Below are 14106 nucleotides of genomic sequence, written 5' to 3' on the forward strand. Positions count from 1 at the left end.
ATGATGTAAGCTATTTTGAATCGTCTGCAGCATTGTTTGTTCAAAACGTGCAGACAATGTCAAATAGAGGCTTACCAGCATCCCTCGGGTAATTCAACTCAAAAGCAGCTCAAGAAGGCAGAGATATGGAAAGTTGAAACAATGGTAAGTCATTTGGGTTTTCTCCACCCTCAGAACCTCCTGTGAACGCACTTTAAACTTTGACATGTCGGTTTCTTCAAACCGAGAGACGTCTGTCAGCAGAAAGCATCCAGGCAAAGGGCTTTAAATTGTTCTCTCATCTGAACTGCTTAAACTGATCAGTGTCTTGCATATATATTTCCTGTAGTTTGTTTGGATACACGTTATCTGTTGCCATGATGATGACTACTTTTCCTTGGGTCCACATCATAAAAAAGCATTTATTACAGCATATTGATTTGTAAATGTATAGTTATTACACCTTGATATAGCATAATTAAACAAGGTTCTTTTAAAAGCTCTAGCATGTGTTGTATTTAAAACAGATAAAGGAAGGGAGCTCCATGTTCTCATTCCTCTAAAAATGACTTTTCTCTTTTTCAAGCGGAGGGAAATTGCTTTGTGGTTTTTACATTCTTGACGAGGAAAATCTGAAACGCTTGAAGGAGAATTGTATTTAGCCCTAAATCAAACAAAAGAAATTAAAAATGTTTCCATTTAAACTACATTTATTAACCCGAAAAGTACACAATTGTGGTCTGAGTGAAACAGAAAGAACAAATCAACAGCAAGAGGTCAACATTTCCTGTTGTTCTGCATCACAAACGAAACGGACTGCTGTGGTTGAACAGAACACTGGTTTTTAGAAGTTGGCAGTTCAGGTCATTATCAGGAAATCAAGACTGCACCTGCAGCCCTAACATGACATGATTGTCCACCTAAACTCTTTAGGAGCTGCAGATATCCACTGCTCAGGTGGTTGACCTGAAGAAAACTTGAGACTGTGGCACATCCAGAGCTACACAGGGGCTATGTTTCAGAAGAATGGCCTAGTCAAAGTTCAGATTGAACAGTACTGACTCAGTGGGGCTGAATACAAAGGCTTTCCACTCTTTTCTGGTTTTATCGGTTTCATCTTTCCTTCCATTTTACAACTAATCACTTATTTGCATTGACCTATATTACCTCATTACAGCATATTACATACGATACATTTAAGTTTGTCATTGAAGGTCATGAGCAAAATGAAGGGATAGTTTCAGGGGTATGAATGCTTTTACAACACACTGTAATGGATCTCAGAGATTTATGTGTTGGTCATATCAGCCAGCAATATGGAAAACGCTGCACCGTACTGTGTTTTTTCTTTTGAGAGATTAGGGCTGCACTGAGTGGCTGTCTTTGTTTGCCTGTGCTCACATCTGGTGGATAGATTGATAGAGCAGAGCAAAGAGTCACTGATTTACAAAGCTCTGTTGCTCCATATCTGTAGGGGAGCTCTTGCAGCTACATTTAGCATTAGCTCTTCAAACGTGTTTTCCCGGAAACATATGACTCAGTGCATCATCTCTTTGGAGACAGCTGGAGCACGAATCACCTGGCTGCACAAACACAGAGTGCTCATCTGCTCTGAACATGTTGTGGAACCTAGATATAATTTGAACAAAATAAATCTGTGTTCTGAAGATCCTCCATGCAAGGAGAACCCTTACGAAGACATCGAGTTGGAGCGAAGCTGTGTGGGAAGCAAATGTGTTTCACCTGTGTCATCTTCTCCTGTCCCCGACACTCCAGCCAAGGTATCTGATCGCATTGAGTGCATTTCTACGTATACCTGAATTACTCAAGCAGTAGAATACCTTTATGTCCGTCTTTCCCCAGCAGCTACCGTCCAAGCCTGGCTTCTACAGGCAAAACTCGGAGAGACGAAGCTTCAAAGTCCCAGAGCTGCGCAAGACCAGCAGAGACACTGGCCTCTCTTCTCCCTCTCGTATCAGTCCCCCCTCCACACCCAGCAGCCCTGACGACACCCCGTGTCTCTCTGGAGACCCTTACAATCGTAGACGAAGGAAAATCCCAAAGGTATGGAAGAAAGGCAGGCCTCTCTCAAAGCTTATGGCCTCTGATTTATGGCCAAGCAATGGTTTTGAGCCAGTCTACTCATGCCTCTGTCGGGGGATGAGTAACACAGAGCATGCCGGAGGGTTGTTTTTTTTCTTTGGGATGGGCGCCGCACACCGTGGAAGGCTTCAGTAATGCATTATTAACATGATTTGGCATAGAAACTGAGTTATCTTCCACAAAGTTAAAGGTAAACTTTTCTCTGTCTATTACAGATGGTGCTGAAGATCAATGCCATCTTTGAGGTACGGAGAGGCAAGAAACACACAAAGAAGGTGTCTCAGTCTGCAGAGTCCAGCTCAGGAAGAGGTGAGCCTCAGAATAAAAACTGTACGCACCTCTTCAAAGTATAAAAATACCCCCTTCTTCAGTCATTCAAACGAGGCTATTTTTTCGTTGATCTTTGTTGCATATTTTATATTCATTTGCTTTATTAGGAGTTTGTGAAAACTCAAGGAATTGCTTTTAGTTTTCTGCCAAAGAAAACATTTTCCAAGGACTTTATGTAAAAAAAAAAAACAGTAATAAGCACAAAATGTGGCATACGCCCTTTTCCACACAAAGCAGCCCCATGCTGACTTCATAACTCTTGTACAAACATTTCTCCAGTCAATAGCTTATTGGCTACTGAAAAACTGGTAACGATGTGAAAACAATTGCTATAAACACCAGTGACACATGACAGGCAATTGTCGTGTCTCACGTTTGCAGTTAGAGTGGATATTACACAGAAACTATGTTTAACAGCTACGACTTTTTGGATGGTACTGCAAAAGATGAGGACTGGCTGATCGGCAGATTTATATTTCCAAGGGCAGTCCTGTTGGCAGTCCTGTACTGTGGTCTGAGTGGTGGATGATCTCGGAACGTACCCATGTAGCCGTTGACCACATTTGGGTGTTGGATACAGTTATCTGTATTTTAGTCAACTTTATCAAATACAATGTAGCTGCAAAGAGGACATGAAAGTGCAGCTTCCAAAAAGTTGTTTCTTTCCCAGATGTAGTTGTAGCTTTTTGCTACACACACTGTGTAACAACAGCACCAGGACCAAATAGACTTACTTCATTAGAAAGCGATTTTATTCAAAGTAGAGATTTAATTCACGCACAAATTCAACTAACCGACATTGTAGTCAGGTTTTATGGTTCAATGTATGATTAGATCATTTCACCAAACAGCATGGCTGTGAACAGAAAAGCCATCAGGGCGCAGGGATAGCTGGCTTCCTAGGGAACAAATCCAAATCCTTATCGAGAAGTGCAGACGCTTCATTACCAGTCGGTGCTTAAAGTGAGTGGCTTCCTGTTGTTTGCCGATTAAACTGCAGTTTCACAGTGTTCTACCAAACTCTTGAGTGACTCTGAGATTATAGAAACTATACAAATAAATAAATGATCAAACACTTTCAACCTTGGTGCACTTATGCATTCATTTAAAAAAATAGTGGTGTATATCAATCAATGAAAGGTTGGGAATGCAAAATATAAATACTTCTTGTGTGTGTTTTTACTCTCCTCAGCCTCATTGAAGTGCATTTTCAATTCTTATTCCGGGAAGTTTCTATTCTTCCCCCCATTTCACTTTGATTGGGATGTAGAAAGATATAATATTATCTTGTATCCTTGCATACGAACATTTACATTTATGCTTTAGTGAAAAAAAATCTGAACAATTATTTATACATGAAGCATTTAAGGTTAGAATATACCTTCCTCTAAAATGTTGCTTTTCTTAGTCGTTCTACCTCTTTTTATGTATTTCTGGTTGCCTAAAGGCAACATTTTAAATATAAAAATCCTAAAATCCCACTGCGAACCAACAGTATTCCCAAACAACATAAAAAATACAGAAATATGCACAGCTCCTGAATCAATTCAGAGAATGCAGAAAATTTATTTTGTCTCCATTAGTGAGACTTTCATCTAAAAATGTTTTGCCAAAGTTTGTCAGCCAAAACATCTCAATCTCTGTTTCTTTCTCTGTGACAAACTATGTTTTTAGGCTAACCTACTTAGAAGAAGACTATTTTTGTGGTAGCAGCCAGGGCTGGAGAACTCATTCAACCGAACCATATGAAATGCTTTGATTTCTATTTTCAGTCTTTTTACTCCTCTTCTTGTCTCTTCTTTTATTTCTGCGGCAGATGAGAACAGCGAGTCAGAAAGCGACAGCGAAGAGAAACTAAAAGGTGAGAATTTCCCTGAATGCATCGTGTATAAAACAAGTCTGTATATACACAATTGAGATTTAAATGGAATCGATTTATTTCACATTTGTTTGCCATCCCTTTAGCACCAAAACATTGGACTAGAGCAGTGGTCCCCAAACCCCGGTCCGTGGACCGGTACCGGTCCGTGGACCAATTGGTACCGGGCCGCGCAAGAAATAGTGAAATATTTCCGTTTTGTGTATTATTTGAGTCTGGAGGATCTTTTATTTTGAAAATCTTTTAACCGGATTCTCTCGGTTACTTGCGCTCCAACACTGAGCTCACAAGCAGCAAAATGAGTAAGAAACAGATCAGATGTCTTTGGAAAGTTTCTTTGCGAAGGGGAAAAGGCCCAGAGAAGAGACAGGAGAATGGATTTATCCCGGACCGGTAGGTGAGTCCCACATTACAAGCCGCTCTGCGTAACATGCGGCGACCGGCTGCTAATGAGGCGATGAAGCTTCAAGCTGCTTCGCCACGTAGAGACCAAGCAGGCTGTGGATATAAGCAAACACTTCGGGTGTTATTGTCTCTCATCACTCCCAGATGGGACCGTCTGGTTGCAGAAAAACAAGCTCAGGGCTCCCGTTAGTCATTATCGTGAGTTAAAATTTTCACGAAAGTAAAATGTTCGTTTTTGTGGCGCTTCTATATCTTATTTTGAAGGGATATATAAACGTTACCATAGCGACCAGAATCAGAGCATTTGGGCTGCGGTCGTGAGTCTTAAGTCTGGTTTAGACGGCAAGATTTAAGAATTGTCGGCCGATTCTCCAAACCTCTGCGACCACAGAGCTGATCAACAGGTTCGATCGGTTCGTGTGTCCAAGGCAGGAGCAACACGAACCGATTCCAGTCACGAACATCCCGATTCCAGAGGATAATCCAGTAAAACCCCCAACATAGCGGGAATTTAGAATAACCAAACACGGATGACGATGTAGAAAAAATAGTGATAGTTTGTGGAGTCATTTTAAGAAATAAAAGATGTAACGAAAAGAAAAGGCGGCGGATAAAAATTTCAGCAAAATTTTCAAAGTCTTGACCGGTCCGCAGTAATAAAAAGGTTGGGAACCACTGGACTAGAGTGTGCTTTTGACTTGCTCAAATGTGTGTATGTTTGCACTAGAAGGACATATTTAAGTCAATTAAATGGTTTTGCCCCCTTCAGCTCACAGCCAGCGCCTGGTGTCACTGCAGTCCATGCTGAGGCAGACGGGCCGGTACCGGACCTTAGAGAGGGATTTAATGGAGTTACAGGAGAGAAAACTCTTTGAATATTTCATCGTTGTTGCACTCCACAAGACCAAAGCTGGAGTCCCGTACCTGCCAGAAGTCACGCAGCAGTTTCCTCTAAAGGTAAAGGAGTATTGGAGTAGACAAAGGCGACTTTATCTACTTGTTTTGTTATTGTTTTCTTAGCAGACATCAGCTTGGGGAAAAATCCTACTAAACATTAAATTCTGGGGATGAAAAAGTGATTCAAGCATTTTTCTGTAAACATTCTGATTGTTCGAACAATTCTGTCTTATTTGCAATGAAAGGGGGAAAAAACAAGGAACTTAATTTTCATTATCAGGGACAATATTAGTCCCAGTGGCACCCCAGAAAATTTTCTTAGGGGTTGCCAGACCAGGCCTGTGAAAAATTTTAGAAGGACGGAGCCAAAAAAAAGTGGAACCAATAACTGTGCTACTAGTGATTTTGTTGCAGTAACATGGGGTTTCCCCCTCCACTGAATTATAATTCAAGGCTTTTTACTCGCATAAACACAGCTTGTCTTGGATTTGACATATTGTTTCTCTTCCATTCAGCTCGAGAGGAGCTTTAAATTCATGCGGGAGACGGAGGACCAGCTGAAGGTCATCCCTCAGTTCTGCTTCCCCGACGCCAAAGACTGGGCCCCGGTCGACAACTTCCCCAGGTCGGTCCAAGTCCAAGTGCTGCCTCACCGCAACAGCGTTATCAGAACGCAAACACAATACAGTAGAATTTCCTAGTGTAGTGGTAATGGCTCAGCTGTTTGTGAGGGCTAATGACTACCTGGCTGTGAGGGGCCTAAAGAGCTGACTGAGCAGCTTGTCCAAGTGACCCATCTGTCTTTAACTACAGGGTACGGGAAAATACGAACACCTGGAGTGTTACATCTGAATCACCTCTCACTGTTTGCTGTTTGAAACGGTCTGGTTAACGCAATACCTCTGCTCTGAGAAGCGATGACGTGTTTTTTKTTTGTTTGTTTTTTTAGCGATGATGGATAATAATCACCTGTTCCAAAACATCTGACAGGCGACCAAACATACGCAATTTGCTCCAAACTGGCGGAGTCTTTTTCATGTCAGAAAGGTCGATGAGCTTGAGCTCTGAAGTTTTTGTGTTTGCACTGTGGAAATTTCTCCTGAGGGCTTTTCAAACTATCATAGTTGTATCTTTATTTTTGTTCTCTCTCTCTTTTTTTGTTTTTTTTTTACATCCACAGTGAGACGTTCTCATTTGTACTGACTGGTGAAGATGGAAGCAGACGGTTTGGCTACTGTCGCCGTTTACTGGTACGCTTAAATAAAGTCTTTATTTTATTTTTCATTATTATGGAGTTATCTATATAAAATCCATTGTTTCTGGTGCACCAATTAAATATTTGTTTTCTTTTTCTTGCTTCACTTCAGCCAAAAAAACCCCCAAAAAACCCCAACAACTTCATGGATTTAAATAACTGTTGTAATTCTTTATTAACTGTTTTTATTTTTTTGTGGGGGTGAGAATTGCTCTAAAATCAGCTAATTTTCTTTTGAATGTCTGTTCACAGCCCAGCGGAAAAGGCCGAAGGCTCCCAGAGGTCTACTGTATCGTCAGCCGCCTGGGTTGTTTTGACCTTTTCTCTAAGGTAGTTAAGCTTTCAGTGGGATTTTAATTATTACCATGACCGTGAATAAGATCAAGTTTAAGCTATTTTCTCTTTTCAAGTTTCTCTTCTTAGCAGGTTTGGAACACTATTTAAAAAAATAATAGCAATAAAAATCATGTTCTCTTGTCTTTCCCGTTTTGAGGAATGAGCCACTTTGTCACATTATGTTTATGCCAAAGGAAAGCAGGAAGTTGGGGATTTCCAATTAAAGATTCCACACCTCTTTAATCAAATTAAGACTGTAGTATTCCTTAAAAACTATTTTAGTTGTGTCCCTCCCCCCGCACCATAATCACATCGCTGAGATTATGGTGCCGCAATAAAAGATTAATTAATTTTAAGGGTTACTTTACACATCTTCACCAGGGGTTCCAGTTAATTTGACAAGGGCTGGATAACGTTCAGATCTACTAACTGCATCCAACAACTTAAAACGGCACATCCATTAAAGCTTGCATACGCCAACCCAGAACCCACCCCCTATTAAAACCACACCACCCCTAGTGCCCACTGAACCTCACCCACTCGTCTCTCTGAACCTTTGCAGTTCTGGCTGTGGTTCAGCAGCACATATGAAATGCAGATGGCGTGGTTGCTACTGTGGAAAAAAGTTCCCTGTAATGAGCTGTGGATTTATCTGCTTCCTTAGACGTGCTCCCCATGCAGTTGATGGAGTTTAATTTGTATAGATAAATATAAGTGGTTATTTTGGATTAAAAGGGGGGCGAGGGGTTGTTGGTTTACCGCAACTTGATTAAACCGTGAATGCAGATGGACTTGCAAGCGTTTAAAATGTTAATTTATTATAAGAGGATTTGAAATTCTGCTGGTGTTTTTCAGTTTGTTCGCCTTGTGTCTTAATAAGCCTGTGTGCTCTGGATGTTTGTTTGTAGTAAAAGGAAGTTTCACACAAGATACGGTACTTGAGTTGCACAGTTTGATTTGAATTCTGGAAAAAATTAATTAATTAATAAATTTCCTGTCCTACTATCACAAAGACAAACATGTAGGCCTTGTTAAACTCTTTCGCTGATTTTTCTCGTCAGGTGTTACTAAGATTGAACTTTTCAGCAACAACACACTTTGGGTTTGTTTTGTGTAAAACAAAGAACGACTATGTGGAACCTCGTTCCCTCAGTTTTAAGCAAGGTAGAAGATCTTTGATGCTGTGGGCCTGTTTCTCTGATCCGCAAAACTTTGTGTAGATGAACTTCTTAAAATATCAGGGTTTTTGGTTAATAAATAGTTAACCAGAAAGAAAATTATATGCCTTCAGTGGATGTATTAGTTACATGTGTTAGTACTGCATTTAGGGTTCAGTTCAGCGTGTTTCTGGTTTTTCTTCCAGATCCTGGATGAAGTGGAAAAGAGGAGGGCCATCTCTCCTGCTCTTGTGCAGCCTTTCATGAGAGGCATCATGGAAGCTCCCTTCCCCGCCCCAGGAAGGACCATCACCGTTAAAAACTTTTTGCCTGGCTCTGGGACTGAGGTCTTCTTTTTTTTTTTTTTTCCAGTAATTTACGATCAAACCATCGAAAGTGACGTAAATGTGACGGATGTGACGGATGTGCTTATTTTATTAGTCTTGCTTCTCCACAGGTGATACAGCTGTGCCGGCCGTCTGACTCCCGTCTGGAACACGTGGATTTTGAATGTCTCTTCTCTTCGTTGAGTCTCCGTCTGCTCCTCCGAGTTTTTGCCTCTCTGCTGCTGGAGCGCAGGATCATATTCACTGCAGACAAACTTAGGTTGGTTCCTGCATAAGCACCCGACAGAGGATCGGCACTATTGAACAGCCAGCTGTTAAATACTCCCTGATAATGTAAAAATAAGAAAAGAGAGACCTCAAGATGGCCAGCAGTCGAAGGATGGGAGGATTCCAGCAGAGTGTGAGAGGAAGGAATGTTGTTGTGTTCGACAGTCACTTAGGGAACAATCAGTTCTTCAATGGAAATCTGTCATGGATGCCAGATAGGCTGCTTTGAAGCGTAACTCCAGAGTTACCGCGGCGGCGCTGTAATGTCTTAACACGCACAACATTCAATGAGTACTGACTCCGGTTTTTATCTGACGTGGAGCAAAAGCTCAGCAAACGGACCGCTTTGACCTCATGTGTGTTTGGTTCTGGTGACAATGTCAACGTCCAGCATTTAGCTTTAAGTAACAGGCTTTTCTTCATAATGTTTCGCTTAACTGGTTAAAAAGGCTTTTGAAAGATGCTAGCGCCACTGTGTGGTGGAAACTAGAAATTTAGGAGCCACTGTATGTCACTGTCAGGCTTAGGGAAACTCTTATGTTTACAGTTTACAACTGTGTTATTAATTAACTTAATGAAGTAGACCTGTAAGAAGAATATAGACATTTACAAAGATCAAAAGTAATGCCTTATGTGTCATTGGGCAATAACGGTGACAGTGAGGTTGCATGTTGCAAAGTAATGTAAGTGTGCTGGTATATGAACAGTTAGTCATAAATTTACTCATTCCTGTTCTGCAATGTCATGTTAACTTTTTCAAGACATTTAGTAATTTTTTTCCCCCTATTTCTTTTCTCTTTTAATATAATTAAACAAAAACTGAAGTTTGAGCTTATTGCAAATTTCTCGGATCCACACAGATACTATAATGTTTATGCACTAACTCCAACTATATTCATTTGAAAGTTGTGGCTCAAAAATCCATTTTAAAGTCACCACCAGGCTCCCAAAGTCATTTTGTGTGATGATTTGATCACTTCTCTTAACCCTGACTGCCTGGAGTTATTTAGTTATATAAAAAGAAATACTTTTTTATTCTAAATTAAGTAGATTTGATTTGAATTTAGTATATGCAATCAATTTAAAAATTATAAATTTAATAAATGGTGCTAATTAGGTTAAGTTTTGCATACTCTGGTTTAACTGTGGCCTCTAGATGGCAGCAAAGAGCTTTCAATACGACTCTTGGTATGTGTTGACTTTACATTAACATACATTAGTGCTAAACACACACTGTCAGTCAGTATTACACGTGTGTATTCAATACTCCTTAGCCATATCAAGTTCTCAAATTTGAATATTTTTCATATTTATTTGCATTTTTATTTGATTTTATTCTATTTTAAATGTAGAACTTAAAGGTTCAGTAAGGAATTTGGCATGTGACGTCCTTCAGTCAGACTCTTCTTACAGACCACTACAGAATGTCTTTCCTGCTAACTGCTATCATGATCTCCAATAAGTTATTTCATTTCCTTTTGGGATCAATACAGTATTTGTGAATTTGAATTACCATGCTAAACAATTTCCTTTCATTTAATGGGCAACAGCACTTTGAATTTATTTTTTGGTTATATTTTTCATGTTCTTCCACATGCAGTTTGACCCCCACTGACACCTCGCCTTGTGTCTTCCCACAGCACCTTGTCTCAGTGTTGTCATGCAGTGGTGGCTTTGCTCTATCCCTTCACCTGGCAGCATACATACATTCCTGTTCTGCCGCCGTCCATGTTGGACATAGTCTGCTCCCCGACTCCCTTCATAGTGGGCCTCCTCTCCAGCTCTCTACCTCGACTCAAAGAGCTGCCCATAGAAGAAGTAAGAGTCAGCTTTGTTTTGGATGTTGTTGTGGTGCCCTTGACTCTGAGAATTTCCTCTGCTGAACAATAGCTCAGGAAAATGACGTCACTCTCCTTCTGTTCAGGTCCTGGTGGTCGACCTCGGCAACAGCCGCTTCCTACGTCAGGTAGTAACCGCAGAGAGCGCTGCAAAAAATCTGCTTTGCTCCATGGAGGTGTTGGGGATGCAGCTATATCTAGTGATCAAGTGAATGCAACATGTTGGCTATAAATCTGTTTTGTTTCCCTGCAGCTGGATGATGAGGACTCTATTCTTCCTCACAAGCTGCAGGCAGCTCTTGAGCACGTGTTGGAAAAGAGAAGAGAGTTGGCCTGTGAGAAAGGAGACCTACCTAATGGTGACTGAACAAACATATATGACAGTATATCAATCATTATTAAGGCAAAGGAAGCACAACGAGAAAAGGGAATGGTCATTTCCTTTTACATACGTACATAATTTTTTTCTGCCAGTACAGAGCCTTGGGAAAGGTTTACATACCACTGTCACGATAGCAAATTTTGCTGGACAATAATTTGTCCCAGAACGTTTTGCAATAAACAATAATATTGTTGTTTTGAGAGCATTTACAAGTAATATAATAGCAATAAAGGCATAAAAATGCATTAACTCATTCTCAAAGATCAATAAACTTTAAATTCTAATGAACATTTGAACAGTGGAGCTGAAAAACATTGAAATATTCAAAATACATAAACAGAAACAACAAATAAAGTGAATTATGAAATCTCCGTCAACAAAATTATCTATTAAAAAACACCAGATTGAAGACTTTTATCATTCAGAGAGAAAAGACAAAAATCAAGCAAATGAAAGTGATTGCGTTGTTTTGTTTTTTTTTTGTCATGTGATTAATTGATTTATTGTTCATTGTGACAGGCCTACATACAATCATGAAGGTCACGTTAACTTGGAGCCTTTACTGATGCTTTTGAGTCAAACTCTTCTGCCATACCAGTACCTCAGACTTTGTACTTTATTTATTGGTTCTATATATTTTGGTCGTACATTTTGACTTCCTGTTTAGGAACTGAGATTGTGAATTATTGCATAAAAAACCCATTAGGGTTCAAATCATTTCACATTTTCTGCTTGCGCTTGTTTTCCAAACGTGTACTCCCCTCCAGACTCCAGCTCTCTCGGTGCGGTTGTCTCGGAGGCCTTTGTGCGTTTCTTTGTGGAGATGGTGGGCCACTACTCCCTTTTCATGAGCGGATCGGACCGGGACGACGAGTCTCTTTCCTCGCCCACGTCGCCCGTCCCGTCGTGTCCCTCCGCCTCGTCGTTTCAGCGGGAGGCCTTTCGGAAGGCGGTCACTTCCAAGAGCCTGAGACGGTTTCTGGAGGTGTTCATGGAGACCCAGATGTTCAGCGGCTTCATCCAGGAGAGGGAGCTGCGCAGACAGGGCCTCAAGGGTACAGATTTGATCTTTTTGTAGCGTCCTCGCATAAATATTCATCCGCTCTCGTTTCATGATGCAACCAACCAAACATCAGTGTGTTTTATTATACTTTTATGTGAAAGAGACACTTTTAGAAGCAAAACAACCCTAAACTATCAGCCAGTGTTACAATGGTTTACATGTTGAGGAACCGTGTTAAAGATTTTAAAGAAGTATGAATGTTTTTGCAGTGCAAAATATTTAAGCTTACACTAATTTCTTCAAAGCATCTAACTTTGAATTAGTAAAAAAAATATTTTGTGTTCAGGTCTGTTTGAGGTGAGAGCACAAGAGTATCTGGATTCACTACCCGGTAGCGAACAAAGAGGAGTAAACAAGTTTCTCAAGGGGCTAGGTGAGATTTATTTTTATTACCTTAGCAAGTCGGCATATGAAAGAGTATCAGGGTCATGGAAAGAACATTTTTAAACGTATTATGAGGATAAAGTCATTATATTATGAGAATAAAATAATTTTGCAACTTTCTTCTAGTAAGTTTTTGATTTATTCTTAAAATAGTTTAAGTGTTGCACTATTTTACCTTATTCTCGTAATACTGTAACTATTCACGTAATATTATGGCTTTATTCTCTTCAGTTTTTTTATTTATTTCTTCTTAGTTTGACTCTTAATACTCTGTCGTAGCCTGATTTTGTTTTTCTCTTTGAAAATGTCATCTTTGTTGCACTTCCTGTTACATATTTGTTGCTTATTATTTTTCAGGGAACAAAATGAAATTTCTGTCCAAAAAATGAGAGAATGAGCAAAGCGGTTGTCAGAGGAAGCACAATGGAAAAGACGTCCTCCGTTGGACGCGCAGGGGGACGGAGACGCGTCTTTCAGTCGTGTGCCTCTGAAACGAACTGGATTTACGATCTGTGAAGATGACAGAATCTGGAGGACAGTCGGGTTCAGTTCTCGGCTTCGACAGCTCGTCCCTTTGGTGTTGTGGAGACCGATATGTAGTCTTATAATCAATGGTAAATGATCAATGTTTTAAAGTTCTGTCTCTGCAGTGTATCACTGTACAGCACATTGCATTGTAAATGTTTTAGCAACAGTGTTCTCAGTGACTAACACCAGCCATAACCCTGTGAAGAGAAATGCCACTAAAGTCCAATGTTGTACAAGACCTTAATTTACATTCCTGCTTTTTTTTTTATAGAGGCTTTTTATGACTATAACAGTACAACTTCTTCATCGACAGGAGGCTTTTTAAATAATTTATGTCACTTCTAGACAGATCTAATCTTTTATTTGAAAATCTGTATTCACATAAGTGCAAATGAATCTCCTGTAGTTGGTTGTAAACTTCTAAAGAGTTGTAGTCCAGACATTTTGTAGACCACTGTGGGAATATGTGTGACTGTTTATAAGGAATTTCACCTTTTCTGGAATATTAACATCCACCAAGGTTGAAGATCGAGAGGGTAAACAATGTGAAATGTATTTTTTTGGAGGCGTTTTACTGGAGTTTATGTGCCAACAATTAAACAATGATATATATTGTAGATCAAACAGTGTATAAAACAGCTCGGGATGTCTTAAACTTTTAGTCATAAAGCAATGAAACTTAATAAATAAGGTGATTTTAAGTTTGATAAACGACTTCATCTCTTAAAAACAGCAACACACTCAGGCTGGCTATCGGCAATATATTTTTGGATTCCTGGTGAACATGTGCAGCATGCCTTCGGTTCATTTTTCACTGCTGTACCAAACATTTCTTTGATTTACATTTTTAAACCCGGTAATTTTAGAAATTTTACTTTGTCCCACAAAGCAACATTGTAAATGAAAAGTGCATTAAAAATAAGAGAGTGTGTGTGTGTGTGTGTGTGTGTGTGTGT

The 14106-nt window shown here is 39.9% G+C and overlaps 1 protein-coding gene across 3 annotated transcripts in view; it reads left to right on the forward strand.

Moving 5' to 3' along the window:
• The window catches only part of si:dkey-82f1.1 (DENN domain-containing protein 2A), a 40081-nt gene extending 26230 nt beyond the window's left edge, over positions 1-13851 (forward strand). For 2 of the 3 annotated variants that reach the window (XM_008432762.2, XM_008432761.1), the window contains 16 exons: positions 1648-1760; positions 1843-2043; positions 2298-2391; positions 4229-4273; positions 5466-5653; positions 6109-6218; positions 6774-6843; positions 7101-7178; positions 8548-8688; positions 8799-8947; positions 10596-10773; positions 10880-10921; positions 11047-11152; positions 11943-12230; positions 12525-12611; positions 12980-13851. In XM_008432762.2, the coding sequence (XP_008430984.1) occupies positions 1648-1760; positions 1843-2043; positions 2298-2391; positions 4229-4273; positions 5466-5653; positions 6109-6218; positions 6774-6843; positions 7101-7178; positions 8548-8688; positions 8799-8947; positions 10596-10773; positions 10880-10921; positions 11047-11152; positions 11943-12230; positions 12525-12611; positions 12980-13011 (1922 nt within the window). In that variant the 3' untranslated portion in view covers positions 13012-13851. The remainder of the gene's footprint in view (positions 1-1647; positions 1761-1842; positions 2044-2297; positions 2392-4228; positions 4274-5465; positions 5654-6108; positions 6219-6773; positions 6844-7100; positions 7179-8547; positions 8689-8798; positions 8948-10595; positions 10774-10879; positions 10922-11046; positions 11153-11942; positions 12231-12524; positions 12612-12979) is intronic. The other variant, XM_008432763.2, reaches the window with a different exon arrangement.
• Positions 13852-14106: the final 255 nt, after the last annotated feature.

Source organism: Poecilia reticulata, linkage group LG16, assembly GCF_000633615.1.
Source record: "Poecilia reticulata strain Guanapo linkage group LG16, Guppy_female_1.0+MT, whole genome shotgun sequence".
Taxonomy (NCBI): Eukaryota; Metazoa; Chordata; class Actinopteri; order Cyprinodontiformes; family Poeciliidae; genus Poecilia; species Poecilia reticulata.